The 23527-nt window shown below is 37.8% G+C and overlaps 1 protein-coding gene across 2 annotated transcripts in view; it reads left to right on the top strand.

The window, feature by feature from the left end:
* Positions 1 to 23527, top strand: part of Phex (phosphate regulating endopeptidase X-linked) — a 240903-nt gene that overhangs the window by 198519 nt on the left and 18857 nt on the right. For both annotated transcript variants that reach the window (XM_055618656.1, XM_055618657.1), the window contains exon 16: positions 18693 to 18747. In XM_055618656.1, the coding sequence (XP_055474631.1) occupies positions 18693 to 18747 (55 nt within the window). The remainder of the gene's footprint in view (positions 1 to 18692; positions 18748 to 23527) is intronic.

Genomic DNA, 23527 nt, shown 5'->3' on the forward strand with positions numbered 1-23527 from the left:
CACACACACACACACACACACACACACACACACACACACACACACACCAACATATAGAGAGATGACCAAGCAGTTAAGAGCGCTTGTTACACTTTCTAAGGACCCAGATTCAGTTCCCAACACTCAAATTAGGTAACTCACAGCCACATGATTTGTATGTTATATATGTTAACTCGAGTTGTAGGGGATCAAATACCTCTCCAGGCCTCCACAGGCAACCCATGGTGCACTGACATACACACATACACATGAAATGAATCCATCTTAAAAACAATCGATAACTCTGAAAAACTGCTGACAATGTTTTATATCCTTTATAGATATTTATCCAGGCTTTAATTCTGATGTAAAAATAATTACATCCCCTCTCATTAACATGCAGATTTTCATTTTTAATAAATGGTAAAAATATATGTATGCCAAAGAGTTGTTTATAATAAATGTCTTTTGTATTTATTATCAGTAAATACCTATTTTGTATACAAACATAGACACACATATACATATGCCAAGAGTCAAATAAAAATTTCTTGGGTGAAAAGCAATTGTAAATGAAAAAGTTTAAGAAACCCTAATCTAGAACATGTTAGCTCTTAGTATTTTAGGAAATTGGAGTAAACTTCATTTCACAGTATCTACAGCTCTCTGAAGTTACTCCTCATTGTAAGTTAAAGTGTAGCTTTCTACCCAATTGAATTTTATATATACAGTAGAGTATGAGTTCTGAAGCTAGGTTATATAAGACAATAAGACTTCCACCTTGCTCTCTTGGATTTACCACTCTGGGAGAACCAATCACCACATCATTAAAGCACTCAAGCAGATTGTGAAGAGGCCCACATGTGAGACTCTGGAAGCCTTCTGCCCATTTCTAGCACCATGCAGATACTTCAGTCCAAGCATTTGGGTGAGTAGAACAAAGTCTGAAATTTTGACTGCAGTCTTCTAAGAGATCTTCAGATAGAACATCCCCCCAAAATCTGTTTCTGAATTCCTGGCCCAGAGAAACTGTGAGATAGTGTTTATGGTTTTAATAAAGTATATTTGGAGATGATTTGTTATATAGCATTATAACATGCCAGATATTGACTTGAACTGGCATATATAGCATGGTATGATAATGATAGTTAATACTGTGGGCTATCAAGTGGGACAATTTGATTTTGAATCTTGACTTGGTCACTAGTAACTTGAAATCTTGGCCGAGATTTTTAACATCTTTAATTCTTAGTTTTTTGGTTTTTTTTAAATAAAGATTATATGAATTCTTATAGAACTGTGAATATGAAACAATATGTACTAAATACTTAGAAGAAAATCTGGCTCACAGTAGGAAAATCATAGCTTGCTTACTTCTGACGAGTTGGGTAAAAGGCTTGGTACGTGGACACTTAGAGGATATCATAGTGAATATTCAGTGTATTCTGGGAGTTGCAGCAGAGGACTAACTTAATCTGGGGGAGTTACAATTGGATTATTGGTGAAAGTGATGATTGAGAAGACTTTTGTGGGAAAACAAAATTCTCTAGGTAGAAAATGAATGGTACGGCATGTAGGAAGGAGTGACTACTGCAAAGGTAACATGCTGAGTTGTACGTGGTGCAGGAATGGACTGTGAGAATGCTCACATATGCTGGAAAAGAGGCTGCCTGGGGGCTTTAGAAAGCAATGGCCAAAGAGCCAGCCATTGAGTTCCTGTTAGAAATAGTCCTTGTTCCCCTCACTATGGGAAACCAATTGGTTACTGAGCTACCACAGGCTACATCTGAGCAGAGGCTCTAGGTTATATCCATACATGGTCCTTGGTTGCATGTCAGTCTCAGAAAAGACCCTGTGCCCAGATATATTTGGTCCTTGTGGAGCTCCTATCTTTTCCCCATCAGACTAACTCCCCTTCTTTCTTATGATTCCCTGTACTCTGCCCAAGGTTTGGTTATGAGTCTTTGCTTTGAAAACACTGCTAGTTAGAGTCTTTCAAATGCGCTTAGACTTGGAAAGGGGCACGGTGGAGATGAGGGAGGGAGAGAGGGACTGGGAGGGAATGAGGGATCAGGACACGGCTGGGATACAGAGTTAATAAAATGTAACTGATAAGAAAAGAATAAAATTCAAAAAAAAAAAAAGAAAGCAATGGCAACAATATGATTTGCGGGAGGAGCTGACAATGGACTTATACATCATGTTGAAGAACAGGGAATTGGTGTAATTTTCTTTGGGAAGTAAAAAAAATCAATTTTAATTTTTTTTAGTTTTATTCTTTAAGAAAATGGCTCAAAGAGGGGAAAGGCAGGCTACTTGGACAAGCTAGCAGTTTTGAACATGGTCCAAGAGAAAGATGGAGAGGACCTATTCTTGGGCACTGACATTGTTAAGAGGGAGTTACAGTATGGGTAAGTTAAATCCCAAGGGATCATTCTCTAGTAACTGAAAAATGATAATACGAAATACAGATTTAAACCATTTCCATTAGAAAAACTCACTTGAAAAACTCACTTCAAGTGGCTATAGTGGTTTCACTATGCACTCCTCTATGCTGGGAAATCATTATTGTGCCTACTACTTGAATGTCTATTATGTCTAATCTTCCTACTAGTTCTATAAACTTTGTACTATGCATCCATTTTATTAGGTTGACTTATTTGATACAACAATGGCTGTCTTTACAGTGGAGAGGCTGAGAACCTAGTAATTGTTCAGCTTATAAAGCTAGATGCTTCACTTGTCTCAGCATGCCACTAAAAGCCTGGAGATTTCCTAGAAAGTCACTGGTCTTCAGTTCATGTTGGAAGGCTGAAGAAGCTTGGTTTTGATGTTAGCAAAAGATGGTGGCAATAGCATCAGCAGCATCAATGAAGTAGGTGCTCTCACCAGCAAGGAGTGAAGGCAGGTAAAAAGCAATATTTCTTTCCTTTGGACCATCTTAAACTTGACTGCTTCTGGAAAGTACCAACCACTCGGTGGGAGGGTCTTCTCCCTCTTTACTGAATCCAAACCAGGAAATAGCTTATGTATACAGAGTGTATCTCTTAGTTCATTCCAGATCCAATCAAGATGACCACTAAGATTAACTACCACAGCAAGTCTGGGAGTGTGGCCCAACTAATTCATTGTATTCTTTCAAATCTTTACACTGTACTGTTAAACACTGGGTAAGAAATGTGAGAATTAGATGAGGTTTACATGTAAATATGTACCTAGATATCATAATGATATATACTTTCACAAATTCTACTAGTGAGGCCTTCTTTCTGTTTGGATATGGCACAACTATAGGAATGTGAGATCAGCCAGGAGGTGGGGAAGTATCAGAAGTTTACATGGAACCCATGTCTTCGTGATTACATGTATGTTAAAGTGTTGTGACAATGAACACACTACACTTTTGCCACCTCCAAGCATGCTGTTGCACTGCAAGCTCTGTGTTTAAGTCCACTATTTTCTTGCTCCTTTAGAATTGCTTAAGGAGGAATTGAAAGTAGATTGCTTAACAGACAGATGCCAAAAGATGCCTTATAAAGAATATTGAAGTGTATTTCCCAGAAAGCGATTGTTCCACAAAAATTTACAATGAGATTTAGAAAGATTGTGGAGATAGATGAAGTTAAGTCATGAACAAACTTGCAACAGTTTCCAAAACTGACAGATGGTATGCTTAAAAAGCACCCGATTTAAGCGTTTTAAGATTGTTTCTGTCTTTGAGGCCTGACTCAGGAGACAGCTAAGAACAATGCTCTGTGAAGTCTTCATAAGTAAACTAAAGTATCCTTAAGTGCTAAGCCCACAGTCTCCTAGAGTCCCATTATTGAGTGAGACTTGGTTGTAATGCCTGTATGGCCTCAGTCTCCTGTTGCTGAGGTATTTATGAATGCTGTTTCTGTTGTAGTGGACTGGGTAGGTTTGCTGCAGGGTTGGTAATAGAAAGTGTGGAATGATTGCTAGGGTCAATCTGATTTGAATATAAGTGTGAGTGGGGTCCCGGCTGAGAACTACTTGACTGTGAGCTAGAAGGTGAGCATCAAGATCCTGGAACACAAGAGTGATAGACAGGAAGTCAGGGTCAGTCTTACTAATTTATCTTGATGCTTCTAATCTCACTTGTTCCCTCTTTAAAAGGTGAGGGCTTTTGTTGTTGTTGTTTTAACTTTTGTAGGATGCAACTTCCGATTAAATACCATTTAACTCAGCAACTCCTCTACTTCTGGGAATATACCCTAAAGAAAGTTACGGAATTCAAAGAAAATTATTAGCTAGAAAAAAAGACTAACAAAGAAATTGTGAGTTTTGTCTTGGTACAACTTATATGAGTGGAATTACAGTCATGTTGTTTACTGATGAAATCATTATAAAATAAATCATGATAAAATATAATAGGTTTAGTGAAACACACAGGCATTCATTAATATATATTTACCTAACATAGTCCCAGGACTAGGCTGAGCATCACTGATGCTAGTTTCATTGTTTAGTGCCTAGAGCAGCAATTATTTATATGAAAAGACAAAGCAGAGCTTCATACTGGGGGGAGGTGGGGATTAGTGTTTCCTTTGTTTCAGAATTTGAACTTTTCAGACTGTGTTTATGCTGGAGCAGTAACATCACAATTTCTTGTGACAAGTGGGAACTGTTTGGCCCTTTTTACTAAATAATGAACTCTGGTGGTTTGTACTATCACCTTGGATCTTAGTAAGATTTTAATCAGCAAATATCTTTGAAAGATGCCAAATGTTAAGAAATATTGAGCCATATAAAAGCTGCCAAAAAAACAAACAAACAAACAAACAAACAAAAAAACCAAAACAGTCAGACTTAGTGGGTGAAAGTGGTGATTTTAATTTCTTCTCATTTTTCTGGGTCCATTCCAGTTTAACTACTAAAAAATAGTGCATTCAAAGCATATCTTTAGTTCTGGGCAAATGGGGATGGTTGATAATTCTGGTAAAGGGGAGAGATGGCATAAAAATAAGTAAGGCAGAAAAACAATAGAATGGTCATCAAAGAAAGCTTCAAGATCGACAGCAGATTTCAGAAGCTGCTTGCTGCTAGTCTGCTCTAGGGTGATAGATAAGGTGACAGGAGGTTACCTGCAAGAAGCCAGCAGATGGCTAAGACATCTTGCTGAATCTCTTGACAGGAATCATAACTGTTAGAATGTGATACTTTCCGGAAATGGAAAGGTTGGCATGTATCAAACTATTGCAAGATGCCAACTTGGATAAAAAGCCACTATTAATCATAGCAGGAGTGACAATGAAATCTGTTTATAACAACAACGAAAAAGACAAAACCAAAAGTGCTTTGTAACTGCAGCAATTTCCATGTCCCAACTGATGACCCCTAATTTCTTTTTTATTTTAGGTAAAATTTTATTTTTTATATTAATTACAGTTTATTCACTCTGTATCACAGCTGTAGCACACTTCCTCATTCTTCCCAACCCCACCCTCCCTCCCTCTTCTGCTTCTATGCCCCTTCCCCAGTCCAATGATTGGGGAGGTCCTTCTCCCCTTCCATCCAACCCTAGCTTATCAGGTCTCATCAGGACTGGCTGTATTGTTGTCCTCTGTGTCCTGGCAAGGTTGCTTCCCACTCAAGGCGGGGGGAGTTGTTAAAGAGCCAAACACTGAGTTCATGCCAGAGACAGTCCCTGTTCCCCTTACTAGGAAACCCACTTGGATACTGAGCTGCCATGGGCTACATCTGATCAGGGGTTCTAGGTTATATCCATGAATGGTCTTTGGTGGGAGAATCAATCTCGGGAAAAAACTCCCTCTGCCTAGATACTTTGGTTTTATTGCTCTCTTTGCGGAGCTCCTATCCTTTCCAGGTCCCACTATCTCCCCCTTCTTTCATAGGATTCCCTGCACTCTCTCCAAAGTTTGGCTATGATTCTCAGCCTCTGCTTTGATATACTGCTGGATAGAGTCTTTCAGAGGGCCTCTGTGGTAGACTCCTGCCCTGTTTCCTGTTTTCTCCTTCTTCCATTGCCCATCCCATTTGTCTTTCTGAGTGAGGATTGATCCTCTTACCCAGGGTCCTCCTTCTTGATTAGCTTCTTTAGGTGTACAGATTTTAGTATGTTTATCCTATATTATATGTCTAATATCAGCTTATAAGTGAGTATATACCACGTTTGTCTTTCTGCTTCTAGGATACCTCACTCAGGATGATCTTTTCTAGATCCCAAAATTTGCCTGCAAGTTTCATAATTTGTTTTTAATTGCTGAGTAGTATTCCATTGTGTAAATGTACCATAATTTCTATATCCATTCCTCCGTTAAGGGACATCTGGATTGTTTCCATGTTCTGGCTATTACAAATAAAGCTGCTACAAACATGGTCGAGCAAATGTTCTTGTTGTATGTTTGAGCATATTTTAGATATATGCCTAGGAGGGGTATAGCTGGATCTTGAGGAAGTGCTATTCCTAATTGTCTGAGAAAGCTCCAGATTGATTTCCAACGTGGTTGTACAAGTTTACATTCCCACCAGCAATGGAGGATTGGTTCCCTTTCTTCACATGCTCTCCAACAGGTATTGTCACTTGAGTTTTTGATCTTAGCCATTCTAATGGGTATAAGGTGAAATCTCAGGGTGCTTTTGATTTGCATCTCCCTGATGACTAAGGACATTGAGCAAAGTGTTTCTCTGCCATTGTATATTCCTCTACAGAGGATTCTCTGTTTAGCTTTGTACTCCATTTTTTAATTGGATTACTTGAATTGTTGCTGTTTAGTTTCTTTAGTTCTTTATATATTCTAGATATTAGCCCTCTGTCAGATATAGGGTGGTGAAGATCCTTTCCCAATCTGTAAGCTGTTTTGTTCTGACAACAGCTTCCTTTGCTTTACAGTTTCATGAAGTCCCATTTATTGATTTTTTTATCTTATAGCCTGTGCTGTTGGTTTTCTGTTCAGGAAGTTGTCTCCTGTGCCAATGAGTTCTAAGCTCCTCCCCACTTTTTCTTCTAACAGATTTGGTGTGTCTGGTTTTATGTTGAGGTCTTTGATCCACTTGGACTATAGTTTTGTGCAGGGCGATAAATATGGATCTATCTGCATTTTTCTACATGTAGATATCCAATTAGACCAGCACCATTTGTTATGCTGTCTTTTTTCCATTGATTGGTTTTGGCATCTTCATAAAAAATCAGGTATCCGTAGGTGTGAGGGTTTATTTCTGGGTCTTTTATTTGGTTCCATTGATCCACCATTCTGTTTCTATACCAATATCATGCAGTTTTTATTACTACTGCTCTGTATTACAGCTTGAGATCAGGGATGGAGACACCTCCAGACAATCTGTTGTTATACAGGATCGTTTTGGCAATTCTGGGTGTTTTAATTTTCCATATGAAGTTGAGAATTTTTCTTTCAAGGCCTGTAAAGATTTTTTTTTTTTGGCATTTTGATGGGAATTGCATTGAATCTGTAAATTGCTTTTGGTAGGATGGCCATTTTCACTATGTTAATCCTACTGATCCATGAGCATGGGAGGTCTTTCCATCTTCTGATATCTTCTTCGATTTCTTTCTTCAGAGACTTGAAGTTTTTTTTTTCAAGCAGGTCTTTCACTTGTTTGGTTAGAGTCATACCAAGTACTTTATATTATTTGTGGCTATTGTGAAGGATGTTGTTTCCCTAATTTCTTTCTCGGCCATTTTGTCTTTGGTATACAAGAAGGCTACCAATTTTTTGAGATAATTTCATATCTAGCCATTTTTGCTGAAGATGTTTATTAGCTGAGGGAGTTCTGTGCTTGAATTTTTGGGGTCTTTCATGTGTACTATCACATCATCTGCAAATAGTGATACTTTGAATTCTTCCATTCTGTTTTGTATCTCCTTGATCTCCTTTAGTTGTTTTATTGCTCTAGCTAGGACAAGTACTATGTTGAAGAGATACAGAGGGAGTGGGCAGGCTTGCCTTTTCCCTGATTTCAGTGGGATTGATTTAAGTTTCTCTCCATTTAGTTTGATGGTGTCTGTAGGCTTGCTCTATATTGTTTTTACCATGTTTAGGTATGTACCTTGTATCCCTGCTTTTTCCAATACTTTAAACTTGAATGGGATTTGTATTTTGTCAAATTTTTTTTGGCCACCTAAGGAGATGATCATGTGTTTTATTCTCCTTCAGTTCGTTTATATGGTGGAGTACATTGATGGATTTCCATATATTGAACCACCCCTGCATACCTAGGATGAAGCCCACGTGGTCATGGTGGATGATATCTTTTATGTGTTCTTGGATTCATTTTGCAAGTATTTTATTGAGTATTTTTGCATCAATGTTCATAAGAGAGATAGGTCTGAAGTTCTCTTTTTCTGTTGGTTCTTTGTGTGGTTTAGGTATCAAGGTGACTGTGGCTTTCATAAAATGAGTTTGATAATTATCCTTCTGTTTCTATTTTGTGGAATAGTTTGAAGAGAATTGGAGTTAGCTTTTTATTGAAGGTCTGGTAGAATTCTGCGTTGAAACCATGTGTCCCTGTGCTTTTTTTGGAAGGGAGACTTTTGATGACTGCTTCTATTTCCTTGGGGGATATAGGACTGTTCAATCTATTTACCTGATTTTTATTTAATTTTGGTAAATGAAATCTATCAAGAAAAGTGTCCACTTCATTTATATTTTCAAATTTTGTGGCATGTAGGCATTTGTAGTAAAAGCTAATGATTCTTTGGATTTCCTCAGTGTCTGTTGTTATGTCCCCCTTTTTGTTTCTGATTTTGCTGATTTGGATAGTTTCTCTCTGACTTTTAGTTAGTTTGGCTAAGGGTTTGTCTATCTTGTTGATTTTTTCAAAGAATCAGCTCTTGGTTTCATTGATTCTTTGAATTGTTTTATTTGTTTCTAATTTATTGATTTCAGCCCTGAGCTTGAATATTTCCAGCTGTCTACTTCTCTTGTGTGTGTCTGCTTCTTTTTTTTTTCCCTAGGGCTCTCAGGTGAGCCATTAAGTTGCTTGTATGAGATGTTTCAAGTTTCTTCTTGAAGGCTCTTAGTGCTATGAATTTTCCTCTTAGCTCTGCTTTCATTGTGTCCCATAAGTTTGGGTATGTTGTGCCTTCATTTTCATTGAATTCTAGGAAGTCTTTAATTTCTTTATTTCTTCCCTAACCCAGCTGTCACTGAGTAGGGAGTTGTTCAGTTTCCATGTGTGTGTGTGAGTTTTTTGCTATTTCTATTGTTGTTGAGGTCCAGCTTTAGTCCATGGTGGTCAGATAGGATACAAAGAATTATTTCAATTTTCTTGTATATGTTGAGGCTTGCTTTGTGACCAACTATATGGTCTATTTTGGAGAAAGTTCCATGGGGTGCTGAAAAGAAAGTATACTCTTTTGAATTTGGATGTAACGTTCTATAGACATCTGTTAAGTCCATTTGATTTAGGACCTCTGTAAGTGCCATTATTTCCCTATTTATCTTCTGTCTAGATGATCTGTCCCTTGGTGAGAGAGGAGTGTTGGCGTCTCCCACTATTAAGGTGTTGGGATCAATGTGTGATTTAATCTTTAATAATGTTTCATATACAAATGTATGTGCTCTTATATTTGGGGCATAGATGTTCAGAATTGTTATGTTCTCCTGGTGGATTTTTCCTTTGATGAGAATGAAGTGTCCATCCTCATCTTTTTTGATTAATTTTGCTTGAAAATCTATTTTATTGGATATTAGGATAGCTACCCGAGCTTGTTTTATGGATCCATTTGCTTGAAAAAACTTTTTCCAGACCTTTATTCTGAGATAGTGTTTATCTTTGTTGCAGAGGTGTGTTTCTTGGATGCAGCAGAATGTTGGAGTTTCCACAACCATTCTGTTAATCTGTGTCTTTTTGTTGTAGAGTTGAGTCCATTGATGTTGATAGATAATAGTGACCAAGGAATGTTAGTTCTTTTTATTGTGGAGTTGGTTGTGTTACTGTGATTCATTGCTTGTTTTCTTTTATTTATTTATCTATTTATTTATTTATTTATCTATCTATCTATCTATCTATTTATTTATTTATTTTTTGTGAAGTTATCTGTATCTTGGTTTCTTTTGTGCATTTGATTTTGTTGGATTGGAGTTTTCCTTCTAGTATCTTGTGTAGGACTGGGTTGCTGTGTAGATATTGTTTAAATTTAGTTTTGTCATCTCCATCTATGTTGATTGAAAGCTTTGCAGGGTATAGTAGTCTGGGTCGGCATCTGTGGTCCCTTAAAGTCTGCATAACATCTACCCAGGCCCTTCTGGCTTTCACAATTTCTGTTGAGAAATCTGGTGTGATTCTGATAGGTCTATCTTTATATGTTAGTTGGCCTTTTTTCCTTGCTGCTTTAAATATTTTTTCTTTGTTCTGTAGATTTAGTGTTTCAACTATGATGCGACGTGAGAAGTTTCTTTTCTGGTCTAGTCTATTAAGTGTTCTGTAGGCCTTTTATATGTTTATGGACATCTCTTTCTTTAAGTTGGGAAAATTTTGTTCAATTTTGCATATTGTGTACACGGTGGCCACATGTGCGTTCATTTGCAGATATTGTTGCTGGGTTGATGTCTTGTTATTCACTGTTTTTTTTTTTTCCACCTCATTTTCTAAAACATTGTCTCTCACTCATTGCCTAGACTGGGTGGCCATAGAGTTCTAAAGATTATCTTGTCTTTGTCTTGCTTCACTAGGATTACAGGCACATGCCATCACACTTTGCACTTTACATGGGTAATGGGGATCAAAGCTTAAGACTTCATGCTTTCATGGAAAGCATTTTATTCATTGAACCATCTTCCGAGCCCTTCCACTGCAGTTTGATGAATGGTGTGTTGGCTTCAAAATTATACTAGTTCTGCCATCATAGCAAGAACAAGACACCAACATGTCCTTCATCTAGAAAAGAAATGAAAGTTAAACTTGAATAATGGGACATATTCCAGACTTGGCACTGAGGATGGAAGCTTCAAGAAGTAATGAATTGGGAGTATTAAATACATTATGTACTGTTTATATTTTTGAAAACAAAATATAATCATAACTATAGGTAATGCTTTAACCTCAGTCATCTTTTTGAGGATCATAGGGTATGGATTCCATTCACTCAACAGATTTTTGCCAGGCATTCTATCTCTGGGAGTATTGCAATGAAAAAATAGTAAAACTAAATAAAATTAAAAATCCCTCTATTAGTCCATGACTTTGAAAGGAGTGTTATATGATCAAGGAGGAGTATATTAAAGAGTTTTAAAGGAGGAAGTGAGAGGATGAAATGGCATAATTATATTATAATCTCAAAAACAAAAGAAATAATTAAAACCCCTTTTATTATGGAATTTGTAATTTCTGTGACAAGATTGTTTATGTATTTAAATGGAGAGCACCTGAATATTACAGTGAGTTTTAAAGCAAGAAACCATGGAGGATAACACCAACACTTTCAAGAGAACTAGGGCAGTAGTTCTCAACCTGTGGGTCATGACTCCTTTGGAGACCTGCATATATATCCTGCATATCAGATATCTATGTTATGATTCATAACTGCAAAATTACAGTTATGAAGTAGCAATGAAATAATTTTATGGTTGGGAGTCACCACAACATGAGCAACTGTTAAAGGGTCCCAGTACAAGGAAGGTTGAGAATCACTGTACTAGGGGATACGAGGTATTTGAACAAATACCTGAAATAAGGCCTGTAGATAGTGGGAGAAAAATAGATCAAGGTTGGGTAGAATTGGTTGGAGACAGGGGAAAATTACTTTTTGATATATCTCTAAACCATATGAAATTGTTAATACCAAATATATACATTTGATTTTATAATGTGTGATGGGATAATTGATTTATTTTATTTTCTTCTTTATGTGTGTCTGTACTTTTAATAATATAATGAGTGTGATTTTACAATGATAAAATGGATACTAAAATATTGAGACATTTAACCTCTTCTGGAAAACTGTAGCTTCAGTCATGGTTTCATGACCATAGAAATCAGATAGTTCAACCTGGGGTAACCACCCACTAAATGTGATTGGTTCTTTGGCAACAGGAACCATCTGCATTCTATGGTCAGCATTTCTCTGTGGTCCAATTAAGTTAGTCAGTATTCACTGACAGGAGAGTTATAACGGGAAAGCTCAGTCAAAATGAAATGTCGACCCGGTAAAAAAACTACAAACAGGTCCCTGTGGTTTTCTTGGATGCAAATTAGAAAATGAGAAATTATTACAATAAACAATGAGGTGATTACAGCATAGAAATGCCAGTATTTTAGTTTGTTACAGTTGTAGTCATTGAAATTCTGTAACTAAAGGCTTATTAATATTATTTTTTGCTTGAAATAGGAATGGGATTTGTTAGTGTTAACAATATAAAAAAAGAGCAAAATAACATGATTTAAGCTTAGTTAACTGTTTTTGGATGGCTTTTAGAAGAATTTTCAGTAAAACACACACTTCTCAAACAGCTAACTTTACTGAGAAAAGTTGATTATTTTGATTAATCAAAATGTAAACCATTAATTTTAAAAGCGTTTTACCACCTACCACCCAGAATCCCAATTTTCTCCAAAAGGTGATTACTACAATCAATTTGTATGTATTTGACAGATACTTATTTTGAGAATATAAGAGAGTTACTAAAATATTATTTATATATTTGTGTCTACACATCACTTTATTTCAACATCAGCTCATGGACATTTTTTCCATGCTAGAATTTTAATACTGGCCTTTTCCTTTTTCATTTGGTACATAGCAGTCTTCATTGTGGTCTTAATTATCTACAGTAGAGCAGTGAAATCAGAGTGTGCTTGGAAAAGCTCTTGGGCAGTGGTTCTTTTGGTGTGGTGCCTGGATAACTCACACTGGTAGAAATGTGCATTTGAAGCCCTATTCCAGGCGAACTAGTAACCAGAGAGATCCTGAAAATGAGGCTTAGTAAGCTGTAGTTAATCAAGATCTGATTCTCATACATAACAGTTGAGGCCAACTGGCATGTGTGTGCACAGCCCTGTAATAATATGACATGAATTTGTAAGCATCATTGCACTAAAGAAAATTATGTAATAAAAGCCACAGAGTTTACAGGGAAATGAGGATGGGGCATACAACAATCAAAAACTTATGTATGACATGGGGGCTAGAGAGATGGCTCAGTGATTAAGATCACATTCTGCTCTTGTAGAATACCTGATTTCAGTTGTCAGCAGCCACATTGGGCTGCTCAAAACTACGTGATGGTACAGTTCCAGGTGGATCCAATGGTTCTGTCTTCTGAGGCAAACCTGCCCACATTCCTACCCACCCACTTGCACACGATTAAAAATAGAAGTAAATAAGCAAAACTTATCATTGACACATTTTAAACAAAAATTGTGGGCCTCATCAAAAGATAGCATAGTTTTCATGTGTTAAAATGGGCAAACGTACAAATACTATGGTAAAAATGACACTTTCCCTTGGAAAGAACTGATATTCACTGTGGCTTTTGGTGTTTGGGGTGGTTCCCCTTGTAAGTTATTGCGTGGCGGAGGAGAGTTATGTCAAGTTGAAAGCTTTGACCTCAGATGTGGTAGGGGAGGCTTATAAAGCACAGAGTAATTCAGAGTAGTCGGTCATGCGGAGGTGTGTGCATATGAGACACTTGTGTGCTCTCATGTGGCTCAGCATAGGTGGCTTCTGTTCTGCTTATCACTGATAAGCAACAATGCAAAACTGGAGCCTTGTCACACTTTCCCCATTATGTTTATTGTGTTGGAAGAAAATTGCCTTTTCTTTTATATAATAGAACAGTCTGTTATGGTAGAATTGAATACATATGTGCACGCACCTATCCATACACATATTACACAGAAACTCAGTGAACTGCACGAAATGTCATGTTTCTACTTAGTTTATTATCCCTTGGAGCTTCTCTCATATCATCACACAGAGATTTAGTCCTTTAAAAAATGCTTGCCATAACTTATCCTCCTACCAACCTTGTTACAAATTCATTAATTTTTGCCAACTCAATAGTTAAATCCCCCCCCCCCAGCTCTTTCTCAATCTCTCTTTCACGAACAGGGACAGACAGACAGACAGACAGACACAGTCAAGAATGCTTCCCGTATATATACTGACAAAAAGGGAAGCTTCAAAAGGCTGAACAAGTGATGAATGATTCTGAAGTGGGGAAACACTAAAATAAAATGAGTTTGTGAGAAAACATAACAGACACCTATTAAAAAGAGAGAAAAAAAAAAGAATTCCTTTCCATTTATTTATTTCTCACTTCCACCTTTGTTAATACAACTTATCCACTTTATGAGATAAGATACTGAATTGACCTTGCTGGGATTTCCATCTATCACTCTTGTCAGGTGACATCTCTGAAAATGCAGCTTACACTATTAATCCATTCACTTCAGCAAAACATGCCTAAGGGCATCAGATTCTTCAGTTTATCACTATTGGGTTTCAAGGCCCTGACAAGCTGAGAAGATATAGCTGATCAGGGTGATGTGATGGCTTCAGAACTGGAGTCTGGGACCCCTAAAAAAGCAAAAGCTGCAGCAGTGGAGGCTTATGCAGGTGTCAAATGTTTTTCTGAGGTTGGCAGTAAACATAACTGTTTCCACCTGGGCACATTACCAAGCAGGGAAGCCATAATGATTGAAAAATTAAATTACATTGGCTTATGATCATTGTTCTTATTAGCAAATACCATTGCTTTGGGGTGATTTATTGTGTGAAATGGAATTTTCATATAAACACTGTGATTTGCATTCATATTATATATATATATATATATATATATATATATATATATATATATGAATGGTTTACTATAATCAAATAACAAAAGATGGCTTATCAGTGTAAAGATTCCAAAGGTGTTTAAGGAAATATAGAAATTACAAAGATTAAAGTAATTATTGACCCTTGAAATTCAATCATATTAGATATGTTTTCCTTTATTTGAAAGCAACAGGAACAGGGAAGCATTAACTGGACCCATCTCTGTTTTGCAATTAGGTTTTTGTATCTTGAAATCTCAAACTCTGATATTATTAGTAAAAGACACAGAATTTGAGAGTCTTATGAAATGAGTACTTCGTCTCTAAATTCAAGTTGTGCTTTCCTGCCTTCATTTCCCTTTGAGGTGTCCTGACATAGAGGGGAGATAGAAAGTTGAGCAGAGACTAGAGGAACATTTTCATTCATAAAAGAACATTCAGTCTCATGGGGCCTAGAGCGGCTGCTCTCAAGAGTACAAGGGCACTGCGGAAAGTCCCTTCCCCCCTTTCCTTTTTCCCCACTCCTGTCCTCTCTCTCCTGCTATGAATTTTCAGCTGTAATGACTGTTGAGCACAATGCTCAGGATCAGCACAGAGTACACAATTTAGTGGTGACTTGGAGCAAATCCAGGTGTTTCTTGCATTCACTTATAGCCAAGGCCAGATAACTAATTCATAGGGTTCCCTGTAAACTGAAGATGCAAGACCTCTTGTGTAGGAAGCAGAACAAATGCCATCACAAGCGCTAAAGTGTAAAGCATCATCTCTTTTGACTTATCAGCAGTATTTTTTTTTGAATTTTATTTTTTTCTTATCAGTTACATTTTATTAACTCTGTATCCCAGCCGTGTCCCGATCCCTCATTCCCTCCCAGTCCCTCCCTCCCTCCCTCATCTCCACCGTGCCCCTTGCCAAGTCCACTGATAGGGGGGACCTCCTCCCCATTCATCTGATCCTGTTTTATCAGGTATCTTCAGGACTGGCTGCAAAGCTCCCCTCTGTGGCCTAACAGGACTGCTCCTTCCTTGGGGGGTGGGGAGGCCAAAGAGCCAGTCATTGAGTTCCTGTTAGAAATAGTCCTTGTTCCCCTCACTATGGGAAACCAATTGGTTACTGAGCTACCACAGGCTACATCTGAGCAGAGGTTCTAGGTTATATTCATACATGGTCCTTGGTTGCATGTCAGTCTCAGAAAAGACCCTGTGCCCAGATATATTTGGTCCTTGTGGAGCTCCTATCCTTTCCTCATCAGACTAACTCCCCTTCTTTCTTATGATTCCCTGTACTCTGCCAAAGGTTTGGTCATGAGTCTTTGCTTTGAAAACACTGCTACTTAGAGTCTTTCAAATGCACTCAGTAGACTCCTGTCATATGTTCAATGCGCATCCCATCGGTCTTTCTAAACGAGGATTGAATCATCTTACCCCATGTCTGCTCTCTTGATTATCTTTTTTAGGTGTATAGATTTCATTATGTTTATCATATCTTATAGGTCTATATAAGTGAGTATATACCGTGTTTGTCTTTCTCCTTCTGAGATATTTCACTCAGGATGATCTTTTCTAGATCCCACCATTTGCCTGCAAATTTCATGATTTCCTCCTTTTTGATTGCTGAGTAGTATTCCATTGTGTAAAAATACCACAATTTCTGTACCCATTCCTCCGTTGATGGACATCTGGGTTGTTTCCAGGTTCTGGCTATTCCAAATGAAGCTGCTATAAACATGGTTGAGCAAATATCCCTTTTGTGTACTTGAGCAAACTTTGGGTATATACCTAGCAGTGGTATAGATCAGCAGTGTTTTTATCTGCCATTGACTGCTGTTATTATGAAAACTAAAATTTTATGTCATTAGCACGAGTTTTGCCATTCATCTTTTTATGCTATAACGCAAGTCTTAAATGTGAATAGAAGCAGTTTGACTTGTGTATGGAATTTCAAAAATGACACCCTTTGTATTTTTTTAGCAGTACATACATGCATATATAGAATGTTCTCACTAGCAGTGTAGAAATGCTGGATATAATTAATTCAGCTATTTTTATACTACTGTTGTTGCTGCTATTACTAATAATAAAAATTTTACTCTTTGTTTGGCAGTGCTAGTGCTGGCCTCCAAAACACAATACAAGTGCTCTACTATCCTCAGCCTTTTCCTTTTTTCATAGTTTTTATTTTTTTTATATTAATCACAGGTTATTTACTTTGTATCCCAGCTGTAGCACCCTCCCTCATTCCCTCCCAATCCCACCCTCCCTTCCTCATCTCCTCCCTGTCCCTTTCCAAGTCCACTGATAGGGGAGGTCCTCCTCTTCCATCTGACCCTAGATCATCATGTATCTTCAGGACTGGCTGCAATGTCCTCCTCTGTGGCCTGGCAAGGCTGCTCCTCCCTCCGAGGGGTGTGTGTGTGTCAAAGAGCCCGCCATTGAGTTCATGTCAGAACAGTCCCTGTTCCTCTTACTAGGGTACCCACTTGGACACTGAGCTACCATGGGCTATATTCAAGCAGGGGTTCTAGGTTATATCCATACATGGTCCTTGGTTGGAGAATCAGTCTCATAAAAGACCCCTGTGCCCTGGTATAATTGGTCCTTGTGGAGCTCCTGTCCTCTCCAGGTCATACTAACTCCCCCTTCTTTCATATGATCCTGGTTTTAGCCTTATCCCTCCTCACTCCCATTCCCACCCTGCCTCTCTCTCCCCATTCCTCTCCCCTATACCTTAGCAGAGGAGAGCCCCCTTTCTATCCACCACAGCTCATTAAGTCCTATCAGTGCTGAATATGTTCTCTTTCCCTGTGGCCTGGCAAAGCAGTCCCTCCAGGGGGAAGAGATTGAAAAGCTGGCAGGAGAGTTCATGTCAGAGAAAGCCCCTGTTCTTCTTAATTGGGGAACCCACCTGAAGACCCAGCTATCCATCACTACATCTATGTAAGGGTCCTAGGTCCAGTCCATGCAAGGTCTTTTGGATAAGATCAAGTGTACTCTCTGTTCTTATCATCCTTTTACTTTTTAATCACTTATCTATCAATGCTCTTCACCTTTGCCTTAGTGGTGAATAAGGAGAGACTGAAATGTAAAGAAATGATAGAATTCCCTTATTTCCCTTTCCTTCTGCATTACCGGTTTCAGTTTGAAAGGCTGGGCAGTACAGGGAAATATGGAGAGACAATGAGAGAGGGTACTCGAATCGTTCTATTTCTTAGAATGTTATTAACTTCTTTTAGCAATGTAACCAAATCCTAGTTAACAGGGACAATGTAGCCTCTTGGGGCTATCACACTCTAGAACTGTTGAGTTCAGAGTAGCATGAAACTATGATAGCTGAGCTGTATCTTGGTAGACTTCCTCATGTGTAAACCAGCTGTAATCCTGTACTTCGTGGTCAGGATAAGTACTGGGTGTGCAAAAGGCACCTAGGAACAGCTGATGTGCATATCATATGCATCTATTCTTTTCACATACATGTTTCATGGTCACCTTTGAACTCACGTATAAAATACAAGTTCAAAGATTCAGCTACAAATAAATTCAAGGTAGTAACAGTAAACTATTTTATCAAATGTATAACCATTCCTTTATATATGGCATGTGTGGCTACAACAGTGGGTACCTAAGAAGCTGAGACCTAGGTACATCTGAGAACCTGCTGGCCATCCTGCATCTTTGTGGGCATATTGTAGAAGGTGCCCATTTCACAGTAGGCTGAACTCTGCCAATAGCATATCCGTACAAACTGTCTTTGAAATGATTCCATGTACTTACTTCAAACTCAGGTGAATTAATATCACCATTAGGTAGATCTCTTGTAGATACCGTGGATCCACAAGGAATGCAGTTTGGATGAGCTTCTAGAAGCTTTGGCTATAGCTAGAACCAGAGTGTGGATATTGATCATTTCCATACCCTTAACATTTTTTGTTTGTTTGCTTGCCATCCTCTCAGGATTTCCTGCTGGCGAGCTGCAGAAGCCTTTCTTTTGGGGAACAGAATATCCTCGGTGAGTAAATTAGAAAAGAAACCAGTCCTTGACAAATTAGTAAAGAAGAACTTGTCACTTTGGTCAAGGACAGAATATATAGTCTGTCTTGGTTAAAGTTTTAAGTGCTGTTAAGGAACACCATGATCATGGCAAATCTTAAAAAGGAAAACATTTAATAGGGACTGGCTTACAGTTCAGAGGTTTAGTCCATTATCACCATGGTGGGAAGTATGGTGGCTCACAGGCAATGTGGTGCTGGAGAGGTAGATGAGAGAGTTCTATCAGCAGACAGCAGGAAGAGAGAATAACACTGGGCCTTGCTTGAGCATATGGAACCTCAAAGCCCACTGCAGTGTCACATGCTTACTCCAACAAGGCCATAATGCCTCTTAATAGTGCCACTGCCTCTGAGCCTATGGTGGTGATTTTCACTCAAACCACCCCATTTTCTCCCTGGGTCTCACTGGCTTGTAGCTATATCATAATCCAAAACTGCATTCAGTCAAACCTCAAAAGTCCTGATAGTCTTTTCTAGTCTCACTAGCATTTAAAAGTTCAAAGTCTTGTGACTCATGGCAATCCCTTAAACAGTCAATTCCAAGTCAATGGTTGTTCAGCAGACAGAAAGCATTATTGGTCTTGTTAGTTTTTATTAAGTATTTGTTTTTTGACCTTTGTTACCAGAGTATTTGACTAGATGGCAAAGTCAAGCCTGCACAGGATTTTATTTTTCATGCATTTAATCATTTGAAAGTTCACTGGGATGGAAGGAAACGGACTAAAACCTTTCTGGGTGAAGAAACCAAAGACAGAGAAAAAAATGTGCTTTATGGAATGACAGATGTTAGCTTGGCTGGTCAAAAGGCATATAAAGAGAAGTCATAAAAAAGATTTTAGTTTGATATTGGAGGGTTCTGAATGTCAAATGAGGAATTTAGAACAGAAAATACTGAAGTTTCTTAAGTGAGATAGTTAAACATGTCATAAAAAATAAACCTATCACAGCTATACCATAGGTCTAAACATTCAGGTCTGGACTTAAGGACAGCTATTTACAAATAGATTGTAGGTGTGTTTAATCCATAATTCATAATTTCTCCTAATATTCATTGTCAATAATACCATTACTTTCTTATATGCTTTTATGTAGTTGTGATTCTTTAATGCATGGGAAATTTGATCTCGATATTAGAAGCAGAGTCACTTGTATTTGCACTTGGATATATGATGACTTCCATATGATTATGTAGGTTAAATGAGATACTATCTCATACATATAAAAATCAGAGAAATATAATGGTTGTGTTTTGATTGGGCTTCCTCAGAAGCTGCCTTTATCATAAGGGTTTAAGTAGTTCTTTTGGAATGTGGTTCCAGGAAAGCCCAGCAAAAGATAGGAAGGTGAAGCAGAAAGGGAAAGAAAATGATATGCTGTGTCCTATGAGTCTTCTATGGCTGGTGAATATGAATTACCACTAAAACTACCCAAGCATACTACTCTCTCTTTATGTAATCCAACCCACCTTTCACTAGGCTAAAATCAAGGTGCTAGCAAGGCTGCATTCCCTTTTTATGGAAGTTCTAGGGAATAAATTATGTCCTTAGCAGTTCTGACTTGTAGCTGGGGCTAACGTTTCTTTCTCCATGGCCATCTTTCCCCACCTAAAAAGGTCAGAGTGGCATTTCCTTTGATATCTCATTTAAATTTATTTTATTAATTACAGTTTATTTACTTTGTATGCTAAATGTAGCTCACTCCCTCCTCCCCTCTCACTCCCACTTTCCTTCCCACTTCTCCACCCATGCACCTCCCCCAGTTCACTGATAGTGGAGGTCCTCCTCCCCTTCCATCTGATCCTAGTCTATCAGGTCCCATCAGGAGTGGCTGCATTTGACATCTCATTTTTTGCCACTTTTTTTAAAAGATATTTGTGGTTACTTTGGGCCCACCTAGATAATTCAGGGTAATCTTTCTCTTTTAAGATCACCTGGTGAGTAAACTTAATTCCATCTTCAACCTTAATTCTCCTTCACCATGTAATATAACACATTCACAGGTTCTAGGAATTAGCATCAGGGCATCTTGGGGGAAGCCATTATTCTACTTGCCACATGTGTGCTACAAAGCTAGCTTGCCATCATGAACAATTGGAAATGAGTCTTGCTGGGGAACTATAGAACATGCTTCCAGATAAGGGTGCTGGATTCTTTATCCTATAGGTCTCATTCCATCAGAGGCCTAGGGGTGCTTCCAATGTAAATTCCTTGGCAGTGCCCAGCCTATGAGAAGGAATCACTCATGGCTGGAGAAACTCCTTAGACAACTAGTTTTAAGTTGGCTTTTAGAAACAATGTGATCAGTACACTGAGACATGCTGTGTAAATCAGTAGAGCCTATTGAAGAGAAGTACTATTGTTAGTGTAAATGCAAAATCTTAGGTTTGTATCTAATCGAATTCATTAATAACGTCCTGTTCCTTAGCTGAATAGCTTTCTTCAGTATTAAGTCATTTGGATTTTTTTTTTCATTTGGATTTTTTTTTACCATAATTAAGATTACAAATGTACACACTTAATTCATAAAATTAAAAATATAAGTTAATTCTCTAAGGCCTTTTCAAACTGAAAAAATATCTGGCTTTCTTTGATTCTGCTTATCATACACAATTTAACTGCGTTTTCGATTGTTATATAACTATAACTGAACATGTGGAAATAGTCTAGTTATGTTTAGAAATCATTAATTCAGTGATTTATTTGGTGCATGGGCATGGAAGTTTTATAGAAACATAAAAATCAGAAACTTAAGAATTCTTATTGTCTGCGAGTACTAACTTAGGTTGAGGCATAGTTGATATCTGAGTGAGCTAATTTCTATTTACATATCACTATTCTAATTTCTATTTATATATCACTTCAATGAATAGCTGTTAAGCATCACTTGACTGCATTGTAGTTGGGATATAAAAAATGATAGGAATTACTTCAGTGAGATGGCTTCCCAGACAGACATCTGTTTTGTCTTACTTGATGGATAGTCACCAGAGCCAAAGGAATAGTTATCTTTTTGCTCAGGTTGGTCAGTGTGGCCTACTTGTGACTGTTGGGTCAAGTTTTGAGAACAGAAACAAGGCAAATCATTTCCAAAGGAAAAAATCGGGAATGTAAATGACCTTAAACAACACAATCCAAAAGTGTTGTTTTGAAACTGTTGTCATCCTCTCATCCCATCCATTATCCTTGTTTCTCAGTTCTATAAGAAACTTATTTGGATATGTTTAACATCAAGGCTTGTTGAGTCTTTGTATGTTTTTGGGAAATGCTGTTCTCTAGTTCATGAATGAAACTTAAGAACTTGAAAGAGGGTTCTTGGGAGATGATTTAGCTGTTAAGAACACTGATTATTCTTCCAGAGGATCTGGGGTCAGTTCTCAGCACCCACATAGTACTCACAACCCTCTGTAACTCCAGGTCCGAAGGATCCGATGCCATATACACACATAGCACACAGACATACATGCAAGCAAAACACTCATACATATCAAATCAAATCAAATAAATTTCAAAGGAACTTGGGCAATATTTGGAATATGGTTTGCCAAATTTTTTGGCAGCCTCAAAGTTGCTGGTCTGGAGGTTTCCATGTAAGTGAGGCATGCCTTGAACTTGTGACCTTCTTGCATTTCCCTCTTAAATTATGGGGTAATAGGAATGTTGTGTTTTGTCTTTTGGAAGGAAATTTAGTTGGCAGAATGGGTTTCTGTGTTTAGGGAAGTCAGCAAGTGTTCAGCTAGCACCTTCACTGGACCGATAGGTTGAAAAGCTCAGTTAAAAAAAATTAGAGAAACATGGGCAAGAAACCTTTTAGTAGGTACTATCCTAAGAAGTAATTAGAGAAATGATCTCATAGTCATTGGAAAGATCAAGCAGATGTCTTAGTACTTTAAAAAGCTGTTTTTCTGTTTGTTTCGTTGGTTTGGGTTTTTTGAAACAGGCTCACCATATAGCCCAAGCAGGGTTTATACTCTATCAGTCTCTCACATGCAGCACCAGGATAATAAGTATGTGTACCTATGCCCCACCATAAAAAAAAATTAGAAATAAGATGTTACTAAGTTGTCCTGGTTGGCCTCTAACTTTTTATCCTACTATCTCTGCCTCCTAAGTAGCTGGTAGCAAATTAAACAGGATTTTACAACTACTTTCACCTCAGAGCTTTTTATGATTTTCTGATACAGGGGAAGGTTAGCCCCTACTTGATAACAGCCTGAGGTCACAATGAGTTCAGACAGCAGTATAATTGCTTTGTAATTGACATCAAATCTCATGTTTGTGTTAAAGCCCTCAGATAATAAGAAAAGACAAACTAAATAGGTGGTAAAGTAAAACTGTTACCTTCTGCATTAGAGAGCGGGATTTTAAATGCCAGAAGCCCTCCAGTTTCTGCCAAGCCAGTTGTCTTCTAAGAGGCACACGAGTTTTTATGACATTCTAATTTAAATAATGTGCATTTGAAAAATAGAAGTTAGCAATGTAATATTATAAAACATTATCATTATAAGGTTTAGTCGGACAAAATTACTTTTTCTTTGTCTCCTGTCTAAGGGATTGTGATTTTGTGACTGAGAATTGAGATTTACGATGATTCAATCATTTTCTGAATTCCTTATTACCCTTAAATAAAAAGCTTATTGGGGCAGTCCCTCTTAAGGGGCATTTATAGCATAATAATTTCTATATGTTTCCATTGCTCATCCTTTAAATATATGTAGTCAATTGCGTTGACTGAGGGGTATGG

The sequence above is a fragment of the Psammomys obesus genome, unplaced genomic scaffold (genome assembly GCF_907164565.1).
Source record: "Psammomys obesus unplaced genomic scaffold, mPsaObe1.curated_primary_1811, whole genome shotgun sequence".
NCBI lineage: Eukaryota > Metazoa > Chordata > Mammalia > Rodentia > Muridae > Psammomys > Psammomys obesus.